This window comes from Nilaparvata lugens, chromosome 9, assembly GCF_014356525.2.
Source record: "Nilaparvata lugens isolate BPH chromosome 9, ASM1435652v1, whole genome shotgun sequence".
Classification (NCBI taxonomy): Eukaryota; Metazoa; Arthropoda; class Insecta; order Hemiptera; family Delphacidae; genus Nilaparvata; species Nilaparvata lugens.
The window spans coordinates 5,353,645-5,368,761 of NC_052512.1; the positions used below are offsets into that span (position 1 = coordinate 5,353,645).

The window sequence follows — 15,117 nt, forward strand, 5'->3', positions numbered from 1 at the left end:
ATCTTATGGACTGTCGCGACTAAATGGCACCTGAAGACTGAACCATTGCTCGGTTGATACTGCAACTCAGTGGAGTGATGGGGAGTAAATTTTGGAATGCATAGGTGACTCATTCACTGACACCACCCCATTCAATAGTTTCGTGCAGCAAAAAAACTGACACTGTTGTACATTTTACAACAGCGCGACTGAAAGAAGGTTATAGACTAATAAGCTATTCTATTTTGACTTAAATTGATGAGAATATTGTTTGTGAGGGTAAAACACATCGGTTATGATTATGGAATATTCATTCTTGATTATGGAAATTCATTATGAAATTATTGAGAAATATAATTTCTTGCTGAATAGAATATAATTGATTATTTAAACGAGGATGAACAGTTGATGTTACATCGATAAACCTGTATCAGCCACCGTCTATAGAAGGCATTGACAAGACAGAGGTTTGGCACCGTTTTTCCCTCATCTTTCTCCACTGCTATTATAACTTGGACTATAGGGATACAACGGCTACGAAGTTGCCGTTCTTAACCAGCCAGAATTCCACTAATTTCTTGTAAGTATTCAAGCGCTCATATTGAACTTACGGAGTTTCCTGTCTAGAATCTTTAAGGGCCGGTTTCCGAGCTTGGGATTTGGCTAAGTTCTAGGCTTTATACAGCTGAATAAGAAAATTGGCTTTCCGAAACAGGGCGTAGTCGTAGTCATTGTCACTGTTATAAAAACTGCGACTAAACCCCATTTTGGAAAGCTAATTTTCTGACTCCAGCTGTGTAAAGTCTAGAACCTGGCTAAATCCTGAGCTCGGAAACCGGCCCCAAGTGGACTGACAAATTGGCAACTGCGCTTCTACCTAAGACTCTATACATCACTGTGATTGGCTGATCTCCCTCCATCTCTCTGCGCCGCATATTCCTCCAAATCTGAAGTTAATTTGTACGGAGTATAAGCGTCATAAAGACGGGTTTCCCCAAATTTCCACGCAACTGCCCTCTCAAAATACATAAAGGTCCTCCAATAGAGGATGATGATTTTGGTGGATGGTGGGGAGTGCTCTGTTCAAATCTAAGATATCACGTGACTCAATCTTTCACAGTTGATATTTCTCTTTGAAATGGTATCTTATGTCACATGGACGGGAAGGGGCCTTTTGCAGGCGAAAATGATGTTTCTATAGTGAGGTCCACGTTATAATAGCAGTGTAGGATTGACAAATAGGCTACTGTTGCTGTCCTTTTCCATCATACAACAAAACAGATAGCGCTATCTCTCTATAGCTTTGCAATGTTGTCTGTTTGCCAGAATATTTTATTTATACTTTTGACAGTGACTGTACAAAAGTGAACAGACAATTCTCAGCCGCCATTTTTTTCTTCATTCTATCAAAATACTTTTGTACACAAGTCGTATAATTGATTTAAAATGTATTTTTGAAACAATGAAAAAATTTTTAGACATTACCGTATGAGAAACACAAATCAAAATACCTGAAATGACATTTTAAAAGTTGATAACTAACCATCCTAGATTTCATCCATGCTTCAGTAACCTACACGTACCGGTATAAATAATATTGAAAGGTTATTTCAGAATTATTTCCATTGAAATTACTTATTTTGAATAGGATTTCTATCATTTTTAAAAGAAATTGGAATAATTTACCTACAAAATAACTTAATTTATGTTGTTTTGAAATTGAGATTGGTGTATCACAGCTTTCCAAATTAGCCGCCATTTCAGGTTTGTATGAAAATAAAAATCTGATCTCAGTGTTGTGGAAGCAAATTTTTGAATCAAATTATGGAAAAATATATATTCTTGATTAATTTGACATTAAATTGATTATTTTTCAAGGAAATTATTAATTATTAGATCATTAATTTGATGGGATGAATTGAGTAACAGCTGCGTACACTCAGTGGCAAAATGGAGAGACTTGGCAACGTTTTTCTCCTATCTTTCTTCACTGCCATTATAACGTGAACCTCACTATAGTATCGGCTAACGCGTCGACTAGAATTTTATTCGAGCACTGCAAAAGACATTGAAGTCCACTTAACGTACTGTAATATGGGGAATATTAAGAGGTTTGAATTAGAGTTTTTTGTGCCTTTCTTTCAGGTTGTTGAACTGATCAAAATTGAACTAAATTTTTCAAATATGAACTCTAGTGAACCTTGTTTCTGATTGTTAAAGAGTTTATTCATGCACAAAGTGAGCACCTAAATTTTGTGTTGCCATAGAAGATTTGTCAACTTGCTTCTTATCCATCCAAATTTTTGCAGTCACAACACACAAACAGACATTCATATATATAGATCTATTATTATTGAGTCATATTCATATTATTATTATAATTATTATCAATTCATAATATTATTCAATCAACGCTGGAGCGGATCTTTCCATAGTCCAGCGCACAACACTAACCCCCAGTTATCGTACTTCGGTTAACGTTTAATCACGATTAAATGCTATACTTTAATCGAGATTGGTGCTAACCGATGCATTTCGATTTCACAAAACAGGAATTTCAAGCGATAACGCCGATTACACTGACCGGCGTAAACTATTTTTTATTCTGATTAGTTGGCACCATTTTAACCGCGATCAGTTGAAACGAACAAAATTTGGTTGCACAAAAGTGAAAATCGAAAAATAATGCTGGTTGAACTAATCGACGTAAATGATTTTTAACAGGCCATTCACGGGGAATTAAATCCAACTAACGCCGGTTAGGTACCTACTGATAGCTGTCTTCCAATTAGTTTTTGGTGAAAAAAAAATTCAACGTATGGGCTCAATATATGAATGAATTTCATTATAAATAGATATGAATATATGAATGAATTTCATTCATAGATTAGTGTATTTAGCTGATATTAGCATTCAAAATAAGATTCTTATTCTTGAGGTTAGTTTTCGATCTGTTCTCGTCTGTTAGCAGCATAGCACTTGACACTAGCGACAGACAGAGCATTTTTATGTTGCATGCTTTTGTATTGATTGGTCTAATTCACCGCTTCAATGACATATTTTCCTGAGAAAACTCTTTCATTTTGATAGCTTGATGATATACAAATCAGAAAACTTTGAAAAATATCACGAGTAAAAAGTTTATTTTCAGCCTTTGCACAGCCTCAAATTACAGTGTTGCCAGATTGTGAAACCGTTAAAATATTGGTTATTCAACCGGTAAACTTAATCGGGATTAAAAAGTAAACGATCTTGGTGGAACAGAGATGAATCTGTAAAACTAACGCTGATTTGTTAATCGGCGTTAATGTCCATATTTACCAGACGTACTTGGGGCCAGTTGCACGTCCGTCTGTTAACTGACACAAAATAATTAAGGTTATATGTTATTGAAGCGGTGAATTTGAAACTAAAAAAAAATATTAGCAAATGAGATCATGGTCCAATATTAATAGACAAAGAAAAAATGAGTTTGATTTCAATTCTAATAAGAGAGAATATTTACATAATAGAAAACTAATAATGATAGGTATGTTTTAAGGTAAAAATAAGGTTATGTTATTGAAGCAGTGAATTTGACCATTCAATACAGAGGCATGTGCGCATGCACCATGAAAATGCTCTGTTTGTCGACAGTGTCAAGTGCTATGCTGCAAACAGACGACAAAAGATCGAAAACTAACCTCAAAAATCCAATTTTGAATGCTAAATACACTTATCTATAAATGAGATTAATTCATAATTCAGCCCATACTTTGAATTTTTTAGTTTTTTTTCCAAAAACTGATAGGAAGACATTGCACCATATTAGTAGGTACCTAAACGGCGTTAGTTGGATTTGATTTCCCGTGAATGGCCTATTAAAAATCTTTTACGTCGATTAGTTCAACCAGAGTTATTTTTCGATTTTTACCTTTGTGCAACCAAATTTTCTTCGTTTCAACTAATCGCGGTTAAAATGGTGCCAACTAATCAGAATTGAAAATTGTTTACGCTGGTTAGTTTAATTGGCGCTATCCCTTGAAATTTCTGTTCTGTGAAACCAAAATGCATCGGTTAGCACTAATCTCGATTAAAGTACAGCATTTAATCGTGATTAAACGTTAACCGACGTACGAAAAACTGGGGGTTATACTGGGTCTACACGACAACGATATTTGCGCGAACTTGGCTCAATGCCAGATTTGCGTAAACCTCTGTTTGCTCACAAAGAAGAGATCAGAGGGAACATTCTTACCGACTATTGTTTCGCCTTATGTGTAGTATCACTTATACCGGTAGAAAGCGCTTGTATACGCAAATGACGATTTCTGTCTGAGCTGAGTTATTACTTTAGTAGGGGGACGTAGTGGGGAGTCATTGGCATCCTACACTTCCCTCTCCAACAAACCAGTTCACACCACTCTCTCCCCCCAGCAAAAAAACTGCTGACAGCATTTGTGGCTTGAGGCATGTATGTCATTGTTTTGCTAATAGTACATAGACTAGACATTCATTTTTCTTATTCTAATCACTTGCTACTCTCAACTTTCCAGATCGCATGAACGCTGCTTCTCCAGTGACAAAGAGGATTAATTTTTATTTCTAATCAAGAACTAGAAAACAATAAGTGAATGAGTGGCCAGATTTTGTAACTTTATTACATTATGTACTTCAATTCAATAATTGAAAAAAATTAAATCAATCTAATTTAATCCACAATATTGCGATTTTGAACTTAAAAATTAAGAAAGAGCATGGAATAATTTTATCAATGACATGTTCTTGAGGTGCTGTGTTATGCAGCATTATATTTCTCTATTATTGTTCTAAAATGATTTTAATAAATGATGTCAAAACTGCTCATTAACAATAATATTGTTTCAGTTACTTTTTTTTCATTGAATAGCCAAAGATTGTTAACCTTAATAATATTATTTCAGTTGCTTTTTGTTTTCATTGAATAGCCAATGGTTGTCAACCTTTTTCATGGACTGTACCCATAGTGGAAAGTTCTAATTTTGCATATGAGCTAAATGCTGTTAGGCTAGCCGTCTAGCGGGAGATTGGGGAAGAGGGAGTAATTTGAAAATTCAATGAATTTCTCTCATTATGAACTTATAAGAGCCACTATCTTCTTAGCATTCAGTAAAATAACATCCAGTTTCATTGTATATTATAAGGAGGGAATTGATTGATACTCTTTAAAAAGATTTACCTACCCCTGTTATTATGTATGTGTATTTTTGTTGTAAATGTTATTATAAGTAGAGCAATAAAGAGCAAAACTAAAATCGTAAATCGATTTAGAAATAATCTTCATGGCCTTTTAGAAGAAACTTTGTGGCTGAATCTGCTAATCAATTCCGACCATGTTGATAAACTTGAAACGCAAAAAATGCTGTTGATTTTATCATTTTTATTCATAGTTCACTTGGACGCACGGTACGATTCAATCACTTGAAAATATCAAGAGATTGAAGATATTCTCCTCATATTCACGATCTCGGTATTTCTAAGATGGAAAACAGTAGTTGAAGATAAATATTTATGGTAACTGAGCTCCTATAGAATAAAATTTAGAACCAATCATGAGTTTCTATGATGTATGATCCTCGTTTAAGAGACTCTTGATTAACAGTGGAATTGCGAAAAAATGGTAAAACTTCAATCGTCACTTTTTCAATCGGTTGTAACTTTCTAATGGTATTGAAATCGAAAGTATTGTTGATTGGAGTGAGAAGAGGAGGAAATTCCTCACATCCTTGACTAGATTTTGATTTTATATCTGTATTATTTCATAAGATATGCAGCATTGAATAAATAAATTGTCGTTATTCTGTGTATGGAATATGGGTTGAAGTACAGTGTACACTCAACAAAAAATTTCCCATTTCTCTTAGGAACTTGACTCATGATATATGATTTCCAACTACCTTGACAAGCCGAAAAGAAAGAGCGTACGGGAAGATCCAAACATTGTATCAAAAGTTATGAATGAAATTTCGATCCTTGAGGTGTCCTGAAAATCTTTGAGATACAGCGTTCTACCTGTTCTCAGATTGTAGAGCACAAAATTACGCCTAGTAGGATGTTGAATTATACATTTTTGAACTGTGACAATCGGAAGATATTGTTGATTGAATACTATAGGATTTATCAAAATTGATTTTCCATGAAATTCTACTCGTTTTGGAAAAACTGTAGGATAGAACTGATTGAAGTTATAGAGGTATGAATGATTCCATTTTATTCTGAATTTTATATACAGTAAAAAAGGAGAAAGAGGATTTTTTTTTGTCCAATGACTGGATTTGATTGTAATAGCTCAGAACTGGAGAATGAACCAGACATATTAGGTATTTGGGCCACTCTGTACAAGGAAATTTTGCATGCGAAAATTGGTTCTGGACTTCTCTTATCATACAAACCCTAAAAAATGGGGTTATAGGGTTTATAGGTTTTTTGTTTGGCCAAAGACCGTTCAAGTCAGAAGGAAGCTTTTCCATCAAGGGCCAAGTGTAGTGATAGAGTATGTGCATATTTTTTGTAAATATTGTTGTTCACTGATGTTTTTCACTTAGTTTTATCTTTATATTTTCATATTTCAAATAAGTGATTTAATACTTCATATTTATCGTGGTATTACAGTATGTTTTTTCACCTTACAAATCGTACCAGATAGAATAGAACATCCATGATTGTGTGCGGCTGTGTGGGCGTTATGCTCATGCATGTCGATGTTACAGATTTTTGTGTTGAAAAATTAGAGTTGGGTAGCTTAGGGGGTTGGGTTTTTGTTTGGAATTGCAATATGCTGGAATGGGTTGGAGACCAGATTGAGGTATGTTTATTGAATGAGCGAAGCGAATTCTATGTTTCAAGTCAATCAGCGTTCGTCTATTTGTGAGATTTTTTATCTTTCCAATCGTGCTTCTAAGCTCAAAAGTGTAGAGAACTTCTATTTCTCAGCGTTCTCCACCGATCCTATTGCATATATCATCATACTCTAAATCCAATTTGTATGTGTGTTTGTGTGTGAATAGGCAGACGTGTATGAGTATAAATGTTAGTGAGTGTAGCGAGTTCTACTGTTCTCCGAACTAATAGTTATGAAACATTTCATAACCATATAAAGTAGAATACCCGTTTCCTGATTTTATGATACAATGGTAATTAAAAGATTTACTGTTATCTTCAAGGTTTATAAATAGTTTTCCAAACGAAAATTGTATAATAAAGTAATTGACCATGTCACCTCAATTTAATTGATTGATTATAAATAATTGATTAATAATTAGTAAATTAAGTGTGAATTAATTAATCAATTAATAATTCAATTAATTGAGCACCTCCGCTCTGTAATTGGCGCTTGTGCGAGTGTGCAGGACAAGTTTGTAGGATAACTGCAGTGAACCATGATAACACGATTACAAACGCATCCACCCCTAGTAGGCCTAGACAATAGAATACCTGGACAAAGTTTGGGACCCTAGAACAGTCTGGTAGGGCTTCATCTCCATCTTCTCCAACAAAAATTTTTAGCACATGAAATTAGGGATATTTTATTTTTTTCAATTATATCACCTTCTGCTTCTCATACTGAGTCTAAAAGAATTGTTTTATCCACCTAATACGAAATTTAGTTTTATATTGTTTATCATATTGTATGTTGATATTCCAATACGCTCTCAACTGCAATGTCAAATAATGAGCTGTCTTTGTTTAAAATGAATGAATTGCCTTTCGTGACAGCTATTCTTTGTAAACTACCTTTGAACAGTTGCTCTAGTGAGCCAGGGTGTCAATTTGTAGATTCCAACCAGTTTGACACACGCACAACTGCCAACGCCCTTCTTGCAGAAAGGTGTTGCTGAAGCCTACGTGAGCAATAGTATTTCAAAACATTGTTATTCGAGGAGCTATTCACAAGTAATTGTCAATAAGGGCCTGTCTATTATAAACTGTAGGATGTTGAACAAACTAATATACAGTCGAACCTCTCTATAACAAACCTCCACCTAACGAAATCCTCTACACGACGAATTTTTACCTGGTCCCATGACATTTTAGAGTTTTTGCTGCTTATTTACCTCTATTTAACGAATTTCGGACCTCTCAACAACAAAGTTTTTTCTTGACTTCAACATACAAAGTGTAGTGTGTATAGGAAGCAGACGGTCATTATCAAGGAATTCTTTAGTTTCAGCAGAAAGGTCAATAGACTAAAAATAATGGCAATTCAGGTAGGAGGAAGATAGGGTGGTACGATATTATAAGATCCATAGGATCGTGGCAGTTTTCTTGACAGAACCTCTCAATAACGAATACCTCTCAGCAGCGAATTTTTTCTCGGGATAATCGACTTCGTTATACAGAGGTTCGACTGTATTTTCATTTTCATAGTATTGCTTTTCGTAACATTAAAGGACTGATGAATTTCGAAGTATTTTCTATTCTGGTTGTGAATATAGATGTTATTATGGAATGTTGAATATTATTGTTTAACTTTGGGCTCATATATTCTATTGGTATTCATGATAAATTAAGCTTGGTAAATATATTTTGTTCATTTATAGTGGTTTTGTATAGAATAATTATTGAACTAGCGTGAGTTTTAACTTTTGACTTACTGAAGGACAAAGTCGTTGTCCGTCTGTTTGTATGTTCTACAATTACTTTAGAAAGAATTGATCAATCTTCTCAAATTATGAACACGTATTCTCCGAACCCTTTTACAGGTCAAGTTTGTTGGACAACAAATTGACTCACTCTTTTGTCCTTTTTCAGGATATAAAAATAACATTGAAAGTGCATTAGAAAAAAATTGTTATGATCTATCATTTGGTCAGCTGAAGAATTCTTTGCATGCAATTACTACAGTTTTTCCATTCATTCATTCGTAACATCATCTGAGGTTATTTGGGAGCAAAGTTAGTAGACTGTCTACTAACGTTGATTTGGGAGCTATCACACACACTGACATAATATGATTTTAGCTGGTTCATTATACTTTACAACTTTTGTATCAACAAAATGATATGGGTTGATATAATTATCAATTTGCGGTTTTGGCTATTTATTTTCTCTTGGAACTATGTATCGAAATCATGTATCAAACATTTAAAAAAATCTTTGAGTGTCAAAGATGTTGAAGCGACAGAGTAATATTTTTAGAGTAATTTTTCATTTCAAATAACATTCCCAATGGAAACTGCTGTCAAATTATTATTGTAAGAGAAATATTCAGCAGCTTTAGTAATTATCATAAACTCTGTATAATCAAAAGTTGAGGGTTTCAAAGATTACAATGCAAAACAGTTCTTGAGCGAGTTCTCTGAACCACGGGGGTCACAATTTCATACAGATAGAAAAAAGATAAATTCTTTTAACCGTATATTATCATAATATGCTAGAATAGTATCAGTAGTTATTAGTAATTTTTCATATAGTGATAACTAATAGTGGGTTATAGTAATTGCAATAATAATAGACTATTTATTATTTGATATAGCCTATTACTAAATAAGTTTCATAGAATGTGTAAATTATTTATTATGCAGATTTTTATATAATTTGCATTCATCAATTCCATTGAATTGTCATTCTGGGATATATTATGTCACACACTGTCAACAAATTTATTACTTTATATTTCTTTTCTATAAAATATATTATTGAAAGGAAATAAATTATGGAGGTTTCTGTTTTCTTCGTGATCTATTCATTATTTGAGTTTATGAATTTTGTACTCAGAAATAAAATGGCTGTCTAGCAAGTAGTCAAATAGAAAAAAGCATGAAATATTTTTTTCTGTATACCCAGTTTCCAGTAAGTTACAATTAATCCAGAAGATATAAAGAATAATTTTATTTGACTTTAATTTTTATTAATGGACTAATCATATGAATAGATGGTATGGTGATTTAATAATAAATTATTTGATTTGAAGTTCCACTTTGAATTGAAAAAAAGTATAACAATAATTGATGGAGCCTCAATTTAATCATTGATAAAAATAATTAATCTGGAAGGATCTCATTATCAGATTATTTGCCAATGTGTAATAGAATTGACTCATTTATTTATTTATTTATGCATTCATAGAAATGAAATAATTCCAAACTTATTATGAATTATATTGGAAAAGGAACAACAAGCTTTTATGTTGATATCAGCAGCATGAGATAATACTGAGAGGGAAATTATGGAGTACTGTTGTATCACACAGAAAATATATTTTCCTTTCTCCTCTCTGAGAAGTTACTGTACTAGTGTGTGATTCACTGTATGGTGTGTGCATGTGTGCGTGTATGCGCTTCATAAAATTGAAAAGACAGCAGAGCAGAGCAGAGCAAGCCGATCATCTACTAGTAATATTGGATAATTGCCAATCGTGACTTGTTTTTATTTTGTTGAATTTGGATGTGGAATGACAATAGCGGAGCAAGGGAGGTGACAGAGTACTACAACTGTTGGAGGGGGATTTCTGAATTAGCGGGGAAGGCCTGTCGATGGTACTGATCTCTCGTAGCGAGTTGAAGAACTAACTGTTAGTCACCCATTTTACCCCCCTCCACACCCACTCACACTGCTGGTCACCCATTAAGCGCAACATTAGATGAGTTCTCTGTCCTCTTCTCTGTGGTTTGCTCAAGTTTGCTCAAACCTCTGTTCACATGACACCAACTTTCACACAAACCTGTATTATAAACTAAACCATACATCAATTTTATACGAAGTCTTTGAAGTGTTTATAAACTTGAGATGAATAGTAACTCAAGCCTCCTCCTCCTCCTCCCACCACACCAGGACCACCACCTCCTCCTCATCCACCTCCTCATCTTCTTCTCCTCCACCACCCATCCATCCTCCTCCACCACCCATCCATCCTCCTCCACCACCTCCTCCAACTCCTCCTCCTCCTCCTCCCACTTCTTCTCTCCTTCTCCTCAATAATAATAATAATAATCAAGAATACTGCTTATCAAGTGAAGAGTGAATAACTATGTATATATATATATATATATTATATATATATATATATATATATATTATATATATATATATTACATTACTATAGATAGAGTAAATAAAATTATTATTATCCATTAAAAAATCTCCCTTGTTTTCGAGTATTTTTGAGAATTGACCTCGCACATATTTAATTTGAGGGTGCTGAATCCGAATCTGAAATCGCGAATTCTCTATCTTCATTTTGAAGCGATTTAGATAGATGAGACATAATCGTTTCCTAGAAGAATTGACGCAACCTTGCTGAGATTGATCGAAGAAAGCACAAACCTTCAAACCTCAGAAATTTACAACGATATCCCCTCTACACGACGCAAACTTAGCGCAAACCAGGCAGGTTTGCGCTAATATCGTTGTCGTGTAGACCGGGCATTAGACGTCCATATTCAACAAACTGGCCCTTGGACTCACCTATTCTCATTGGTTTAATATGATCTGTGTCCTCGAAGAACTTTATCTCTTGAATGGTCAGCTTCGGATATACATCGATCGTGACCCCATCATAGTTTAGTATCTCTGCCACAGTTAATTCATCTCCTTTTAGTTTTGTCAATACGGCGACAGCTCTTGTATATATTTTTCCATTATACTGGAAATAAAATAAATAAATAAAAAAATCTGGTGTGGTACACTTACACAACTTTCCTTGCTCATTGAACTGTAAGCCTCATTCTTAAAAACGAGAATAATATTTAGGGGAATAACATAATGACGATTGGCAGCAACATTTGAAACTATGATCAGACTACTGTATATGTGTATATATTGTTTTTAGAGTACTTTTTCCTTTGTGTAAATTGTGAAATTCTATGATATTCTTCAAAAGTCGTCAAAACAACTGTTCTACAGATGAAATATTTCGACGATGTGTTCTTTTTGAACTGCTCTACCTACCTACCTCATGCACGAGAAGGAGGTTACAAAGTCCAATTCTCTAGGATAGGGTGGACCCCCCATTAGTTTCCTAGGAAAAAGACTCATGCCAGTTGATAGAGCTGATAAATAACTATGCAGGGTATGAATTTGAAAAAAAAAATCGGTCAAGTCATTTTTGAGAAAATCGTGAAAAACATGGTTTTTAGTCATTATCTGCCATTTTTCTCAAGAATATTACGTAGCTCCTGCAATTTTCCCAGAAATGAGACTCATGTCAGTTGATAGGGCTTATGAATAGTTATCCATGGTATAAATTTGAAGAAAATCGTTGATGCCGTTTTCGAGAAAACCGTGAAAAACATGGTTTTTAGTCACTATCCGCCATTCTTCTCAAGAATATTACGAAGCTCCTGCAATTTTCCCAGAAAAGAGACTCATGTCAGTTGATAGGGCTTATAAATAGCTATCCATGGTATGAATTTGAAGAAAATCGTTAGAGCCGTTTTCGAGAAAAATGTGAAAAATATGTTTTTTTAGTAATTATCCGCCATTTTTTCCGCCTTCTTAAATTGAATTTCATTGAATTTCTTATTGTCGGATCCTCATAGTACCTCAAGTTTAAAATTTCAAGTCAATCGGTTAATTAGAAATGGAGTTATCGTGTTCACAGACATACACACATACACACATATACACACACACAGACCAACACCCAAAAATCATGTTTTTGGACTCAGCGGACCTTGAAACGTATAGAAAACTTGAAATTAGAGTACCTTAATTTTTTTGGAAAGTAATATTTTCCTTACCTATGGTAATTGGGCAAGGAAAGTAATAAACAGATGTTTATTCACAGATGGAAATTACTGAAATATTGCAATTTATTATCCAAATGCTAATGAATGAATTGACCGAGCAAAGTGAGGTCTAAGATTCAATATCTGAATTTCGTGAGAATCGTTAGAGCCGTTTTCGAGATCCGGTGAAATACAAACATATAAACATCAAACATATCCTATACTATCAAACGAGCAATTTCTGTTTATATGTTAAGATGTTTGGATGTTTGGATGTTTATATGTTTGTATTTCACCGGATCTCGAAAACGGCTCTATCGATTCTCACGAAATTCAGAACATAGTAGGTTTATAATATAAAGATTCGGTTGCACCAGGTCTCATTCCTGGAAAAACTCGTTAGAGGACATTAGAAGGATAATTATTATTATTAATCCTTGGAAAAACAGCTAATAATAATTATTTCGTCATCTGTTGGTGAATGAAGTGAGTGAGCGAGTTCATGTGTGTGGGACTGTGTCAGAATTATGACTCAGCTGTTGAACTTTTGCTGTAATCATTCAATCAGGTACTTAGAGCCGGTTGTAGAAAAGCCGGGCTATTTTCAATCCTGAAGAATTGTGCTCTGTTTATCAAATAATAAATAACGAGCGAAGCTCGGTGCCCCGATATTAATTATTATCAGCTGTTTTTCCAAAGATGAATTATAATTATCCTTTCAATGTCCTTTAGCGAGTTTTTCCAGGGATGAGACCTAGTGCAATCGAATCTTTATATTATAAACCTACTATGTTCTGAATTTCGTGAGAATCCTTGGAGCCGTTTCTAGATCAGGTGAAATACAAACATATAAACATCTAAACATACTAGTAGTTCTGTGAACAGTACACCTCGCGCTCAGTATGTTACATTGACCTGTTGCTATGTTTTCTCAAAAATTAATCAATAATTTATCAATTTAAAATGTCTAGAAAAAATCCTAAATAAACATAGAGCTTTCTGTCCTATCGTACCGTGACGTGTCGTCCGGGAATGTGAGTGTGAGCGCTGTTATCAGGTCTGGCTGCAACTAGCTAGAACGTTGATGGAAATATACATTTTCAATATGTTCGATGTTTTTGAGCGGGTAGTATTATAGTCAACTGTCTACTAACGTTGATTGAAAGATACATTCTCAAGTTGTTCGATGTTTTTGAACGGGTAGTATTATAGTCCACTAGACAGCTGATTTATGATGAATAATTCTATAGTCTGATTTTCACTCTAATAATGGCGTATGGAGGAGGTTCCTTTTGCCTTTTATATTATCCTTGAAATGCAAAATTTCAAAAAACCTTGTATATATTTCGAAGCGTAATTTAAAAAAGGAACATACCTGTCAAATTTCATGAAAATCTATTAGCGCGTTTCGCCGTAAATGCGCAACATATAAACAATTTAACATATAAACATTAAGAGAAATGCTAAACCGTCGACTTGAATCTTAGACCTCACTTCGCTCGGTCAATGAATAAACTAAACAAATGTTTATTCACAGATGGAAATTACTGAGATATTGCAATTATTCAAATGCTAATGAATTAATTGACCGAGCGAAGTGAGGTCTAAGATTCAAGACGACGGTTTGGCATTTCTCTTGATGTTTTAATGTTCATATGTTGCGCATTTACGGTGTAACGCGGTTATAGATTTTCATGGAGTTTGACATGTATGTTCCTTTTTAAATTGCGCGCCGACGTGCAATTGAAAAAGGAACATACCAGCCTGTCAAATTTCATGAAAATCTATTACCGCGTTTCACCGTAAATGCGCAACATATAAACATTTAAACATTCAAACATTTAAACATTAAGAGAAATGCCAAACCGTCGACTTAAATCTTTCTCTCTTCGCTCGATCAATAATATCGAAACATCGAACATCCATCTTTCCATCAACGTTTTAGACAGTTGCAGCCAGACCTGATAACAGGTCTCACACTCACATTCCGGGACGACACGTCACGGTACGATAGGACAGAAAGCTCTATATTTATTTAGGATTTTTTCAAGACATTTTAAATTGATAAATTATTAATTAATTTTTAAGAAAACATAACAACAGGTCAATGTAACTTACTGAGCTTGAGGTGTAGGCTACTGTTCACAGAACTACTAGTAATAAACAAATAAATAATAAATATAATATAAATAATTATTATTCGTGACTGTCAATGGAATAAATAAAACTTACCGTACAGTTCCACAGTTCTACAATTGTGCTAAAGTGGCGTTGTATATAGTCAAGCTCTACTGGTTTGGCGACCATGTTGACTCGCAGTGTTGTACTCACTCTTATAACTGGCATGTATTTATTTTCGTGAACCGGCAGGGGATTCTCTGTTTTCTCGCACCTTGCAACACAAAAAACGTCATCAATTATTTATTCAATATCCAGGCACCGAGCTTCGCTC

At 34.3% G+C, this 15,117-nt stretch overlaps 1 protein-coding gene across 1 annotated transcript in view; it reads right to left on the reverse strand.

Moving 5' to 3' along the window:
- LOC111055435 overlaps positions 1 to 15,117 on the reverse strand; it is a 324,213-nt gene that overhangs the window by 78,421 nt on the left and 230,675 nt on the right. The window contains exons 23-24 of the mRNA XM_039435440.1: positions 14,898 to 15,057; positions 11,404 to 11,581 (exon numbers count right to left, since the gene is read on the reverse strand). Coding sequence (XP_039291374.1) covers positions 11,404 to 11,581; positions 14,898 to 15,057 — 338 coding nt within the window. The remainder of the gene's footprint in view (positions 1 to 11,403; positions 11,582 to 14,897; positions 15,058 to 15,117) is intronic.